We start from the raw sequence: 14,746 nt of genomic DNA on the forward strand, positions 1-14,746 counted from the left end.
TTTTATTGTTGTCATGTAGTAACCAGACTTACTTTCCTAGGCTTTCACAAAATAAAATGAGCATGAGATAAAGACAGGCTCAGCATATTCCTCCTGTGTTCTTGATAAACTTAATAAAATACTTTTTGTTACCATTCAAGGCCAAAATGTTGGAAGAGTCCTAGCTCTTTGACATCTTTTGTCCACTGGCGAGTATCTCTTTGCTCCACTCTGTTCAGCATAGCACATACCGTTCTAGCACACTAAATCTAGTAGAGAGAATTTTAGGTGTAGACAACATGTATTTGCATATTTGAGATAAAAAATTCTCCAAGCCAGGCTTCAGCAATATGTGAACCGTGAACTTCCTGATGTTCAAGCTGGTTTTAGAAAAGGCAGAGGAACCAGAAATCAAATTGCCAACATCCGCTGGATCATGGAAAAAGCAAGAGAGTTCCAGAAAAACATCTATTTCTGCTTAATTGACTATGCCAAAGCCTTTGACTGTGTGGATCACAATAAACTGTGGAAAATTCTGAAAGAGGTGGGAATACCAGACCACCTGACCTGCCTCTTGAGAAATCTGTATGCACATCAGGAAGCAACAGTTAGAACTGGACATGGAACAACAGACTGGTTCCAAATAGGAAAAGGAGTTCATCAAGGCTGTATATTGTCACCCCATTTATTTAACTTATATGCAGAGTACATCATGAGAAACGCTGGACTGGAAGAAACACAAACTGGAATCAAGATTGCCGGGAGAAATATCAATAACCTCAGATATGCAGATGACACCACCCTTATGGCAGAAAGTGAAGAGGAACTAAAAAGCCTCTTGATGAAAGTGAAAGTGGACAGTGAAAAAGTTGGCTTAAAGCTCAACATTCAGAAAACGAAGATCATGGCACCGGTCCCACCACTTCATGGGAAATAGATGGGGAAACAGTGGAAACAGTGTCAGACTTTATTTTTCTGGACTCCAAAATCACTACAAATGGTGACTGCAGCCATGAAATTAAAAGACGCTTACTCCTTGGAAGGAAAGTTATGACCAACCTAGATAGTATATTCAAAAGCAGAGACATTACTTTGCCAACAAAGGTTTGTCTAGTCAAGGCTACGGTTTTTTCTGTGGTCATGTATGGATGTGAGAGTTGGACTGTGAAGAAGGCTGAGCGCCGAAGAATTGATGCTTTTGAACTGTGGTGTTGGAGAAGACTCTTGAGAGTCCCTTGGACTGCAAGGCGATCCAACCAGTCCATTCTGCAGGAGATCAGCCCTGGGATTTCTTTGGAAGGAACAATGCTAAAGCTGAAACTCCAGTACTTTGGCCACCTCATGTGAAGAGTTGACTCATTGGAAAAGACTCTGATGCTGGGAGGGATTGGGGGCAGGAGGAGAAGGGGATGACAGAGGATGAGATGGCTGGATGGCATCACTGACTCAATGGACGTGAGTCTCAGTGAACTCTGGGAGTTGGTGATGGACAGGGAGGCCTGGCGTGCTGTGATTCATGGGGTTGCAAAGAGTCGGACACGACTGAGCGACTGATCTGATCTGATCTGATCATGATGTTACATTATAGTATTTATTTCTGGGAACATGTTTAAAGAAGTATTTCCTTCTAGTGTTTTCATGACACTATTCCCTTTACCCTCCTCATTAAAAAAAACACAGTGGATGATCCTACTCTGACCCTTAGGCTTATGATCCTTCAGTATTAGAATACCTAACACTTGAACCCAGAGCTCAGTATATATCAGGCACTATATTAAACACTCTGCATACTCGATTTCATTTAATTCTTATGACATTATTATGTTATAATTAGGTTAATATAACTATTATGATTATTGTTATAATTATTATAATTCTTATAACATTATTATAAGAATGTCATCCAAATATAAAGTTGGAATAATAAAAAGATGAGGAAAAGACTGACTTCAAAGAAATTAAGTAATTTGCCTGAATTCACACAAATATTAAGTTCTTGTACCTACATGAAATTCCAGACTTGGCTGACTCTCAAACCTACTCTAACAACACTAATCTTATATAATGCTATCAATTTCAGAACTAGCTGGAGGTTTTAGCCTGTCAGCATTTGAAGAACAATAGACCTTTGTCATTTGGCCACTAGATGGGCACTACTGTCTGCCACTCAGTTAATGTCCCTATACCTCAGTTTTCAGACATTGTCTTTTCTGTAGTTCCTCGCTTCCTTTCCTCCCCGCTCCTAGACCTTGCTCAAAATGTTTCTCTGTCCCTGTGGTTAGATTACTGGGTTCAAACATTCTGTTTCTTCTTCCTCCTTTCTTGTAAGAATCTTTCCTCCGTAATTACCACCACAGGATTCTCATACAGCTTTCACATGCTCATATGAGAAACTCACTCATAGTATAAATGTCTATGTTAAGAAAGACAGGTGCCATTTTGGAGGTAATTTTATTGATTTTCTTGCTACTTGTTTTTCTTAAATTATTGTCAGCCTTCAAGATTCATCCATTTACATATTCAGTATATTTTTAGGGTTTCTAAACCAAGATCCAAGATATTTACCTGTAGAGTGAAGAAATACTCTGAATATTAAATAAATGTTATATGCTTACTTCTTAATGTCAATATTAAATATCTGTTCATAAGTATTTGTTCAGTGTCTGTATGTCAGTGTCTGTTACCCTAGACACTAACTTTTTACTTCCACATCATCTTTTTCTGGTAAAAGTGTTTTTTAAATATTAAAAATAAATTTGCTCAATTTAGTAATACACAGATTCACTTTAGAAAAAAAAATTAAAACTAAAAAGAATTAGGAAATACACACCAACAACAACCACTTTCAATACTTCATGATTATCCTTCGAATGTTTTATTCGTTTTTCAACTTAATTTTTTTCAGTTAACACTATATAATAAACACTCTTCTACATTAATGGCTGATAAGATAAATAATAGTTCACTGTGTGGGTGTACAATAGCTTTAAAATCACACTTTCTATGTTGGACTCACTACTGCTAGCTTTTTGCGGTAACAGGTGAAGACAACAAACATCATTTGGTATTTTTGTGTTCATATATCCTTAGATGGTTCCTTATAGTCTCACAAACAGTATTTCTAATAGGCTGGGGGGCATTTTTCCAGATCTCAATTCAAAAATTATCATTTGATCAGTTAAGTTTGCAGGCTATCGATTCAAAGGAGAGCCCTTCTGTTTGAAATTCAACATAATCAACAGTTTGCTCAAATCTTAACTCTTGAAAAAGTGTGTCTCCTCTATTCAATACATACTGATAGAATACCGGCTATGGGGATACAAAGATGATTAAGAGCCTGTGCAGGGCAGATAACAATTTACAGCAGTACGATTTTCTATTGAGTAGAACACGATGTTCTTGATAATCTGCAGCAGATCCGTGCGCAAGACCCACAGGCTGTGTTGAGGACAGCGGAAGGCGTAACTACTGGTGATTATTCGAAATATTTCTTAAGGAGAAAGAAAAGTACAGCAGTCTGTACATTTTAATATTCAGTGGTTGAGAAAAAGATACAGCCCATGGCCTCTCTTATCTATCGATTACTCATGACTCTAATTTACATGGTGATGGGCAGTTTGCTTATATTTAGCATGTAAATTCAGAGAAAATATCGTTTAACTCTGTACCAAAGAGAAGTAGAAGGAATTTAGAAATGATTCATATAGCTAACGTGTAGACAAAAAAAAAAAATTACACTAACGGGCTCTTTTGCTTAGACAACAAAACATAAGAGACGTCAACTGGGATAACTAAACCATCTTCAACACATTGGCGTCACACCTATAAGCGGCGGCAGTGAAAGTGTTAAGGCCTGCACAGGCCTCTATACTGCAGTAGGCGGCGCAAAACCTGGGCAAGTTTTCTGGGAGTGCCGCGGCTCCCTGCCATGCAGAGCAGACCGTGAGCCGTTAAGAACCCCTGGAAGACAGCGCTCGCGTCATGCCGGGAAGCCGACGCACAAACCTACGTCTCCAAGCTCTCCCTCGAGGCCCCGCCCATTCCTTACCCAAGAGCTCTCTGGGGCCTCGGAGGAGGCGTGGCCCAGGGCAAGGAGGGGAGAATGCGCATGCGCACTTGGAGCCTAGTCATGTAGCCAACTATCAATCTCGCGAGTGTTGATAGTCGGTGGCGTAGGTAGTAGACCTGAATGCTGGAGAGATAGATGATATCTACCAGAGGAAGAGGAGGCAGCTAAGCCAGTTCCCAGTCTCTGTCCCTCTTTTGCTTTCCTTTCTTTTTTCCCCAACCCTCCGCCCTCCTGTGAATCAGCCCGCCTTCCCTGACCTCAGTGACCCGAGTGGCCCCGCCCACTCTCGTCGACGTGATTCCCGCCGTGGGGTAAAGCGCCGGTCGAACCCGGAGCTCCGCGGAAGAGAAGGGCGACCAGAGGGGGAGGTTGCTGGGCCTGGTTTGGGCTCGTCGCCGAGCCGCGGCGTAGGGGGCTTTCGGGTAGTCCTCTCGCTTCTCCATCTGCTCGTTGCGACGCAGCCTCCCAGGCCTAGGCCTCCTCCTCCTCCTCCCTGCCTGGCCCGGCCTCTGGCAGCAGCGGGTGACGCAGACGGAACATCATGTCGTCCGCGGCCGACCCTCCGCCACCCCCGCCTCCCGAGAGCGCGCCTTCGAAGCCCGCAGCCTTGGCCGCCGGCAGCGGGAGCAACAGCAGCAACAAAGGCGGCCCCGAGGGCGTCGCAGCCCAGGGGGCTCCCTCCGTGGGCAACGCCGGCCCCACGGACTCGGAGATGGAGGTGAGGGCGGCTCGTGGCGTGGAAAGAGGGCAGGAGGGGGAGGAGGAACTGGTTCCCTCGCCTCTGTACTAGTGATGAGACGCAGAGCCAAACTTCACCCCTTCCCACTCCAACTCGGCCTCAGACCCTTTGGGTCGGAAATGATGCTCTCACCCTTGCGCTTAAGCTATCCAGGCAACCTGAAGTGGATTTCTGGCACTTCACGTTTATATTATTTGTCTCTTTGGCGAACCTTGCCAAATCCTCGAACGCTCTTATAAGACACATGTTCTTGATTACTGAGGCCGAGTGAGGATCTACCTTTTTTTTTTTTTTTAAAGCTGGACTCCCATAATTCCCTCGCTCATCTCTGAATCTCGATTTTACTTTCCGCTAAACTTGGGGGGAGGGCGAGGGAAATTTCCCTGTAGGTACGGGGGTAGACAGGCGGGGTGGGGAAGGCATTTAAAAGCAGCGCATCCGAGGAGTTGGGCCTCCTTTTCTTCATCCCGTTCTTTGCGGGGGCGGTATCTGTTCCGCAGAAACAATGGCGAGGGCTGGATGGCCGAGGGCGCAGTGGGGATAAGCGGGGCACAGCTGCTCCCTCGGAGGGAGAGGAGGCTCCTCCCAGGCACTGTTCCGTGGGGAAGGGAAGCGACCAAGGCGGCAGCAGCTGTCTTGAACCCCCATTTCATTTCGTGGGAGGAGTGATGGATGGATGGATGGATGAATTAGTGAGTGAGGGGCGGTTAGTTTGCTTACAGACCAGCGCATTTCCTCTTTGGGGGCCTTGGCCTTATTTTGAGAATTGGTACCGTTCTCTATGGCTCCCTACCTTCTGGACTGGGGCTGGCGGGTCAGGGAATGGTAACAGTACAGCGAGGGTGGAGAGATTGGGGAACTGCCAGGCGGGTCTTTTGGGTGTGCTCCAAGGTTTTGCGATGTCTGGGAACAAAGTGTTGCTTGCTCCTTCCAATTTTATTCTTGGCCTTCGATCTGTTTTGAGATATTTTATAGTCTCAGCCCAGAGATTTCTGGAATTTTTCCATCCTTGGATAGATGAAGAAAAGGTAATACTGCTCTAAAAGGGAATGTTGCTGTAGAATTAACACAATAAGGAAATGGTAGGACAGTTTACCATAGAGCATTTGGCTCAGTAGTTTTATTTGGGTGCTGTACTAAGTCGTAAGTCAGTTCAGTGGAGTCCTACTCTCTGCAACCAGCGGCCTTATCTAGGGTGAAGTAACGTTATTAGTTTTTGAAAGAACTTTTAGGTAAGGGTGGGTTTTGGTGGAATAGGATCTCTGGTATTCTATAGCTTTCAGCGACTTGAAATTTGTTTTCAGTTCATGTCAGTGTTGCTTGTTTTCTTTTTCTTTAGGTTTTAAATGATTGTTTTGAATTGCCAGGGTTAACTTGGATTCCCGCTTCCTTGTTTAAGGGGGTTTGAAAGTTTGACACTGAAAGCAGTTGTATTAAATACGTAGTTCTCAGGGCTTCCCAGGTGGCGCTAGTGGTAAAGAACCCGCCTGCCTGTGCAAGAGACAAAAGAGCCTCGGGTTCGATCCCTGCGTTGGGAAGATCCCCTGGAGGGGAGGCATGGCAGCCCACTCCAGTGTTCTTGCTTGAAGAATCCCATGGACAGAAGAGCCTGGCGAGCTACAAAGAGCCTGGCGGGGTGGCAAAGAGTCAGACAAGGCTGAAGCGACTGAGCACGCACTGCACTTCTCTGCAAATTGCTGTCCACTGTTGTCAGCCTCTCAAAAGAGGCTGTCATTCAAATTTTGGAGTAGCAACCAAAGTCTCAGTCTCACTAGAAGTGTTAAGGAAGTATCAGAAAGCAGAATAATTTAAAGCCTAAACTAAATATTTTGCCTTTCAGTTGCTGTTTTTAAGGTAAAGTGGAATTAGAGTTTAACTATGAATATTAATGTTGTAACAAGTACTGGATGACTGTCAGTAGTATTTTTGCCAGATGGGGAAATTGAGTCTTCCCTTGTAAGTAGAATCTGTGATAGAACCCGCATCTGGCTCTGAAGCTGACCCTTCCCCGAATATCTTGCCCTGTCATATTTTTGCCAAAAATGTGTTGTTTAACGATTTCATTTATTCAAAAATGGCTTCATTATTTTTCCCCTTCTCAGGATAGTAACATCAGTGATTTTATCTTTTACCAGTTTTCTTAATGACTAGTTTTTGTTTTTTTCCTTCACATTATAGTGTGTTTTTTTTTTTTCTTTTTAAGCTGTGTTTTTCCAAGATCATTTATTTTCTGACAAAGCCCACTTTCCTAGGAAAATTAGTTAGCTTTCCTATGTATTTTTTTTTTTTTTTTTTTGCTTGGTATTGGTAGTCATGGGAGCAGTCACATTTTTTAATTAATATGATCTTTTTGGCAACCTGAATGGGGCCTGTCTTGGTTCATTCTCATTTCGCATACCTACCTGGACTGATAGGTAGGTACACTATATACCAATAGCCATATGACCTCAAGGGTCCTAAATCCAGATCTTTTGCCTGTTTTAGTTAAGACTGTGAAAGAAGTAATGACTGCTGTTGGAAAGCACATCTTGTTTTTTTAGGATACATTCGACTTTTCATGGTATCCCAGTACCATTTTGTGAATTATTCTAGGTAGGTGGCTTTGTCACTTTTACTCTGGAGACCAGAGATTGTGATGAGCTTAAGGTTACACAAGTTCGTAAAGGTCTTAGCACTGAAGTTAGACTTGAATTTGGGTCATTTGATCTCTTATAGGACGGCGGAGCCTGGTGGCTGCCGTCTGTGGGGTCGCACAGAGTCGGACACGACTGAAGCGACTTAGCAACAGCAGTAGTGCTGTACCAGGCCCGTCCCCTCAGCTTTTTAATCATAGGTAACTTGGTTACAGCGTGTAGCACCGCAGATCACTACATCATTAATGAAAATTGAACTTTTTTACCAGCTGATGAGCGAACTTTACAGTGAGGTTGGTGGTGTTTTTTTGGATTTTGTGACTTTCTGAATGTCAGGGTGAATAAATTTGCCAAAAAAGCACATTTATTGTCAATTAAGGAATCAAACTGTGGTTAAAGTATTCACTTCAGGGTGCATGATGAATTTTTTAAATGTTTTAGAAGATGGAAATCAGGATGACTGTGTGACTTCCCAGGTATACATTTGGGTAGTACTACAGTAGATACTGCAGTTTAATTAAAAGGGAACATTTCCTTCACAATTTATATTGTTCAATTTGGCTTTATAATTTTTGATTAGAAAACAAAACAGATTTGCTTTAAGTATTTTTTGTTCTAGGATGTTGGAGATGATAATCTTGTGTTTTAATCTTGGCAGTGGCCATGCGGTTTACATATTTGGGTTAAGTGAATTGTTATTACTGTCATATTTTGCATCAAGGTTTCCTATCAGATTTAGGTATCTAGGAAGTTCAGGACAGGAGTGTATTACTTTGAATGTATTTTGGGCTGAAATCAGTGTAATAATGGTATGTTGAGTATTCTTGAAGAACAAACCATGGTTTTTCCCTCTTACCAGGAAGTATTTGACAATGCATCTCCTGGAAAGCAAAAAGAAATCCAAGAACCAGATCCCACCTATGAAGAAAAAATGGTATGTTCTAGGTATATGAATAGAATCATAATAGTTTTTTATTAGGTGATTAAATTTACTAAAGTTGAGGCACAGATACCTAATTTAAATATGTGTAACATGGAGTATTGTAACTTTTTTTTATCTTACTTGACTTACTTGATTAAAACAAATACAGATGTATTTCATGAATTCACATAGTATGTAAATATATGGATTATATTAATACTCCTTTTTAGATTTAGCATTGGGAGTGAGATGAGTTAAAAGACCAGAGAAGTAATCATTCAAGATGTGTTTATTCTGCATCTGTCTAGCATTGTACTCTACTGGTTATAAAGCAAGTAATACATGTATAATTTATAACATATACAATATATAATGAACTTCCCATGTGGTTCAGTGGGTAAAGAATCTACCTGCAATGCAGGAGACACAGATTCGATCACTGGTTAGGGAACATCCCCTGGAGGAGAGCATGGCAACCCACTCCAGTGATCTTGCCTGGAAAATTTCATGGACAGAGGAGCCAACAGTCCATAGGATTGCAGTCTGACATGCCTGAAGCAACGGAGCACGTGCTCATGCACATATGCATACAATATATAATACAAAAATATATAGTATATATAGTAATGATATTTCTTGCCTATAGCTTTTTTATTATATGGATGAGAGCTTTACAAAAGATAATATGAATATTATACTTGTAAAAGATCCAGCTCACATTTCACATCCTCTTGGGAATCTTTATCTTAACATGAGTTAACCAGTACCTACAAAGAGCTTTGAATTTAAGTTTAGATTAAATAATAATGACTAACAGTGAATAAATAGTATGTACTGGGCCCTGTTGTATATGCTTTATGTAGATTAAACTTAATTTTTTTAAATCTTAGTTAACATGTATAAGCATATCATCATTACACAATAAGTATCCTCCTGAAGAGTGGAAACGGTGTCTTAGTCTTTCTGTCTTCAGCATCCAGAATAGTATCTGGCACATAGAATACTGATTTTAACAAGTATTACTTCCCCTTGTTCTTTGACTTTCTCATCAATATCAGCAAATATTTTTGAAATTTCTAAAAATGGCTTCAAAGTCCTAAAAGTTGCATATATGTATCTGTATACACATACATAGCGTGCATAATGCATATGGTAATATGTAAAGTATAAATGATGTATTACTGTATATGATTTCTGTTCCATTTTGTATGTATGCATTTTGTGTATATGTGTAACTGTCCTGTCACCTTTCTTTGCTGTCAGTCTTATTTGAAGAAAAGATGGTTTTCCATTTTTACTTTTCCCAGTCATTCCTCTAAACCCGCACAGCTTAGATTCTGTCATTAACACTATATTAGTGATTCTCTACTTGATCTTAGCCAAAAGACTGAGAAGTGATGTACTAGTAATTTTAATGGCCAATTCTTTGGCCTAGTTTTAGTTCCTTCTCCTTATTCATACTTGTATTTGACACCATTGGCCACTCCACAAATTTTTTTCTTGCCTTGAGAAACCTTTTTTCTTTGATGATACCTTATTTACTTGATTATTCATTTGTCCTTCATTGCATTTTGAACATTTGTTCTTGGAAAGTTTTAGCCTTGTCACTGGTTTTCATCTGCCACTTTTAAATGAGTACTTCTGAATATTTATCTCTAGCTCAGATGCCTCCAATCATTGTATTTTCATTTGCTTGTTGAACATTTAAATCCCTTTGGTAGGTCTTATTTAGGAATATCCGAAGTTGAATTCATTATCTCTTTCCCACACAGTTACTTAGTGTTCTCTCAATGAATGAAAGTTTTTCTTAATAAATACCCAAGCTGTTTATAACAGCGTGTCATAATTTTAATAGTCTTGGCAGATTTAACTTCATAAATATTTCTTTTATCTTTTCCCCATCACCCTGGTTCATTATTCTTCTGTTGCATGAATTATTTCATTGGCATCTTCATTTGGCTCGTTTCTCATGATCTAGCTTCTTCCAGATCTGTGTTTTTGTGAAGTCTGTGACACTGATCTGATTATATAATGGAGGTTTTCAGTGGTTCTTTGCAATGCTTCTCATCTCCACAGCTCCCTTTATTGCAATTTTTTTCTCAACTTCCTACAAATTTTTCAGTCTCCTACTTTAATTTCCTTTTTCAAAACCATGACCTTGACGAGCAGTTTTCTTCTGAGCAGACTCCTTATCATCTGCTAGACCTATTCATAGATAAGTCTTGATAGTCACTTTTCATTCTTGAACCCAAGATGCCAAGTACTGCTTGAGAAAACTAAAGTAATTACACTGATTGGTACTGGAATAAATTTATGGTTTTCACTTTCTTTGGCTTTCACTGTTATTTCTAACAATCCTATTTAGCCATTCTAAGACTTTGCCGCTCTGATTAAGTTTCTACTTTTCTGTCACTTTCTCACTTTCAGTCTTCCTCCATAAAGAATTGCAGGCCCATCATCAATTTATTTCCAAACATGTATGGCTTCTACTATTCTGGTCATTTTCTTAGAGAAAAATGCTTTTTCCAAGGCTATTGATTTTAACCTTTGCTTTAATTTTACGATACATTTTTTTGGGGGGGGTTCTTGATCTTACTGTTTCTGCTCTTTAGAAAGTAGTTTTTCTCCTTATACCTCTTATTTTAATTGAAGTATAGTTGATTTATAATGTGTCTATCTCTGCTATACAGAAGAGTGATTCAGTTTAACATATATATACAGTCTTTTAGATATTCTTTTCTGTTATGGTTTATTTGAGGGAAGTTGGATACAGTTCCCTGTGTTACACAGTAGGACCTTTGATGTTTATCCACTTTAAATGTAATACGTGCAACTATCAACTCCAAATTCTCAGTGCATCCCTCTCCTCCCCTCCTCTGCCTTGGCAACCACAAGTCAGATCTCTGTCTGTTTTGTAGATAGGTTCATTTTCTTTACACCTTTCGTCATTTTTATCTTAACCTTTTCATTTTTCAAGCAATGAGGTCTTTGCCTGTTAATCCCCTTAAACCTTTGCTACAGTTCCACTGAAAGCTTACTCTGTAAATGTTCTAAACTCCTTGTTTTTTTTGCAACAGTTTGTAACTCCACACTACTTGAATCAGTGAGAGAATTTTGGAAATTATGAAATCTTTTGTAGAGCTCTGGTGAAGTTTATGCTTTGTTCTTTAAGATAGTAGTCTCAGACTTGACCTTGTAGAAGATAACAAAGATTCTGGATATTTCTGATCTAATGGATCATGAACCACAGTTTGAAAAAATACCATCTTAAGACATCTAGAACCATTAAAGGATCTTGAGCAGTAAAGAGGTGTGATAAGGTCTAAGAATTGGGAGGACTACTCCCTTCTCTGTGAAACATCATTTCTGTTGCCATTTTCCTAATCATCCTGCTTAAAATTTAAAATCTGGTGCTATTCACACTTCCATGTGTTCTTACTGTGTGTTTTTACTTCTGAGTTTTTGTTTTCTGACAGTCTTCATAATTTACTTGTTATGTTTTATTTTCAATATTGTACTATAATGAAAACTTCATAGAGAAACAAAATACTTTTTCTGGTCTGCACACAAAAGTATTTTTTGAATTGAAAAGACATTTAAGAAGAAAACGTTGATTTGAAAATGTTTTTAAAGAAGAGAATATATATTCAGTGATTTGAGTACTGTAGAGTAACTTTTGCTTTAAAATATCTTACACTCTCACCTATCTGAATTTATTTCCGGAGCTTATTTATCTTGATCCAAACATAATTACAATAATAGAATAGTCTTTTTTAAATAGCATGATCTTCTCATTGCATGTTTTTGGTTTTTCTTTTACTATGTATGTATTTGAAAATGAAATTGTGCAAAATACGTATATATGGATCTCAGGTTAGTACTTTAAAACAGAAACTGAAGCTTGTCATTGGTAGGACATTCCTAAGGAGAAACGTATTGACAGCCTGTTGTTAGTGGTATGGATTGGGCTACGTGTGTGGTCCAGTGTGAAGGCACTGTCACCGTGTGCCTTCAGTATCAAATTGGGCTTCGGTTTTACATGTGTGTGATGTTTAAAAATTATGTTTTCATTTAAAAAGCACATTAGACTACCTCTGGTGTTTGCTAGGTAAAATGTTTTATTGTAAAGTTGACATTTTAAACATAGGTAGAGATACTGAGTAACTGGCTTCTCTGTTTATTGAACTCTTGTCTTCTTGTTTCTCCTTATTTAAAATCAAATTATTGATGTGTCTGTAAAAAGTCTGTTGTCTAAAGGCTCTAGATTTCCATTGTTTATTTTTAAAAGAACTTGATTTCAAGGTTTTAAGTTTTTTTGGTCTTCCATTCTTTTTGTGTGATAATAGGAAACACTCAAAGCCGCAGATGTTAGATATAAAAATAAGAAAAGATACTAAGAACTACATAGGATTAATGAATATTTCATGAACTTAATAGAGGTTTTTCAAGCCTGATAGCTTTTTAAAATTTGGCACAACATTTTTCCCTCTTCTGAATAAATACACCTGTATTGCAGTGTCTTTATCTTTTTATTTGATATTTTTTCTTCAGCTACATTCAAGTATCACTGACACACAGTAGTTGTATGTTTTTCATTCGGTGAGTTCTGGCAAATAGCTGAGGCCATGTAAACACCGTACAGTCACAATGTAGAACAGTTCTATCGTCCCCCAAGCGCTTGCTCCTGCTCTCATCCCTTTGACACTTCAGATCTCCTCTCTGAGAAACCACTACTTAGAATTTCACATAGAAAGTCGCTGTTTGGAGTTCGGATCGTATAGCGTGTAGTCTCACGCTTGCTTGCTTTCACATAGTATCCTACTTTTGAATCTCATCTATGTTGTTGCATGTAGCAGTAGTTCCTTTTTATTGCTGAGATTGTTGTGTGGAGACATGTTGAAACTTTGATTTCTGAATTTGTATTGATATTCTGATAAAATGTGTTTTCACATTTCTTCCAGCAAACTGACCGGGCAAATAGATTTGAATATTTATTAAAGCAGACAGAACTGTTTGCACATTTCATTCAGCCTGCTGCTCAGAAGACTCCAACCTCACCTTTGAAGATGAAACCAGGGCGCCCACGAATAAAAAAGGATGAGAAACAGAACTTGCTCTCAGTTGGCGAGTGAGTAATAGTTGATGCTTAACAGTTGAGCCAGACTTATTTTAGATAGTCTTAATTAGAAGCACAGAATCATTTTATTAAAAAAATAGTTAATAGTGCTCTTATTTATTTGGCCCAGTTGGCTTGGCAGGATATAGCCATACATGTATAAAATAAAAATAGGCATAATGCTTTATTTTTATATGGATTGAGTAGGGAATTCAGATGTTACCTTCTCCTTGGAGTGGAAACAAATGCAAAGGTTAAGTGGCCTACTTAACATCATCTAGAAGGAATTAGAATAATCTGACTTTGAACTTAGATCTGACTTGGGGCATTCTCTAGTCTCCTAAACCACTCAGGTGGATTGAGAGTACTGCTGTTATCTGAAGTCTGTGCTTGTTTATAGATCGTATGGTGATTTGTATCATGATAGTCTACTTAAAATTTTTGTTAAATGCTTAGTTTCTTTATATAAAAGGAAATATCAAGTTGTATGATGCCATTGTTAGGTGGTGGTGCAAAATTTGTAAAGTAATTCTTACATGTTGAATTTATAGATTTTTTCTTAGAATTTGTGCTGGTTGGATAACTTAAGATGTTTGGTGGTGGTTTAGTTGCTAAGTTGTGTCCGACTCTTGCGACCCCATGGACTGTAGCCTGCCAGGCTCCTCTCTGTCAATGGGATTTTCCAGGCAAGAATACTGGAGTGGGTTGCCATTTCCTTCTCCAGGGGATCTTCCTGACCTAGGAATCGAACCTGGGTCTCCTGCATTGTAGGCATATTCTTTACCAACTGAGCTATGAGGGAAGCCCTAACAAGATGTTTGGTTAGTAATAACAAATTTAGGGTAATCTCATTGCTTTAAAATAACCATTAATTAAAGTAACAAAGCATATGCCAACTTTTATCTTTAGTTTAACAACCATAATAATCAGTCATCTTGATAGTATATTATGAAGGAGATTTTATTTTAAAAAAAAAGGCAAAGTTAAGTTTCTCTCAGTTTATGGAGAGTAACTTGGGGTTGAGGGGTAGATCTTTGAATTAAGTTTTCATAAGATTGGAATGCAGAGAAACACAAGAAGTAAACACATATGACAAGCAATTAGGGACTTCCCAGGTGGTCCAGTGGCTAGGACTCCACACCCCAGATGCAGAGGGCCTGGGGTCCACTCCTGGTCAGGAGACTAGATCCTACATGCCGCAACCGAGAGCTTGCACGCCACAGCCAACAGCCAGATAAATATGGAAAAAAAAAAAAAGCTACTAAAAAAAAAAATCCTTGGATTTTTA

General features: G+C 39.1%; 1 protein-coding gene across 1 annotated transcript in view; it reads left to right on the forward strand.

Moving 5' to 3' along the window:
- Positions 1-4,077: 4,077 nt before the first annotated feature.
- SMARCA5 (SWI/SNF related, matrix associated, actin dependent regulator of chromatin, subfamily a, member 5) overlaps positions 4,078-14,746 on the forward strand; it is a 38,898-nt gene continuing 28,229 nt past the window's right edge. Inside the window, exons 1-3 of the mRNA XM_027567429.1 lie at positions 4,078-4,766; positions 8,280-8,354; positions 13,304-13,470. Coding sequence (XP_027423230.1) covers positions 4,590-4,766; positions 8,280-8,354; positions 13,304-13,470 — 419 coding nt within the window. The 5' untranslated portion in view covers positions 4,078-4,589. The remainder of the gene's footprint in view (positions 4,767-8,279; positions 8,355-13,303; positions 13,471-14,746) is intronic.

This window comes from Bos indicus x Bos taurus, chromosome 17 (assembly GCF_003369695.1).
Source record: "Bos indicus x Bos taurus breed Angus x Brahman F1 hybrid chromosome 17, Bos_hybrid_MaternalHap_v2.0, whole genome shotgun sequence".
Classification (NCBI taxonomy): Eukaryota; Metazoa; Chordata; class Mammalia; order Artiodactyla; family Bovidae; genus Bos; species Bos indicus x Bos taurus.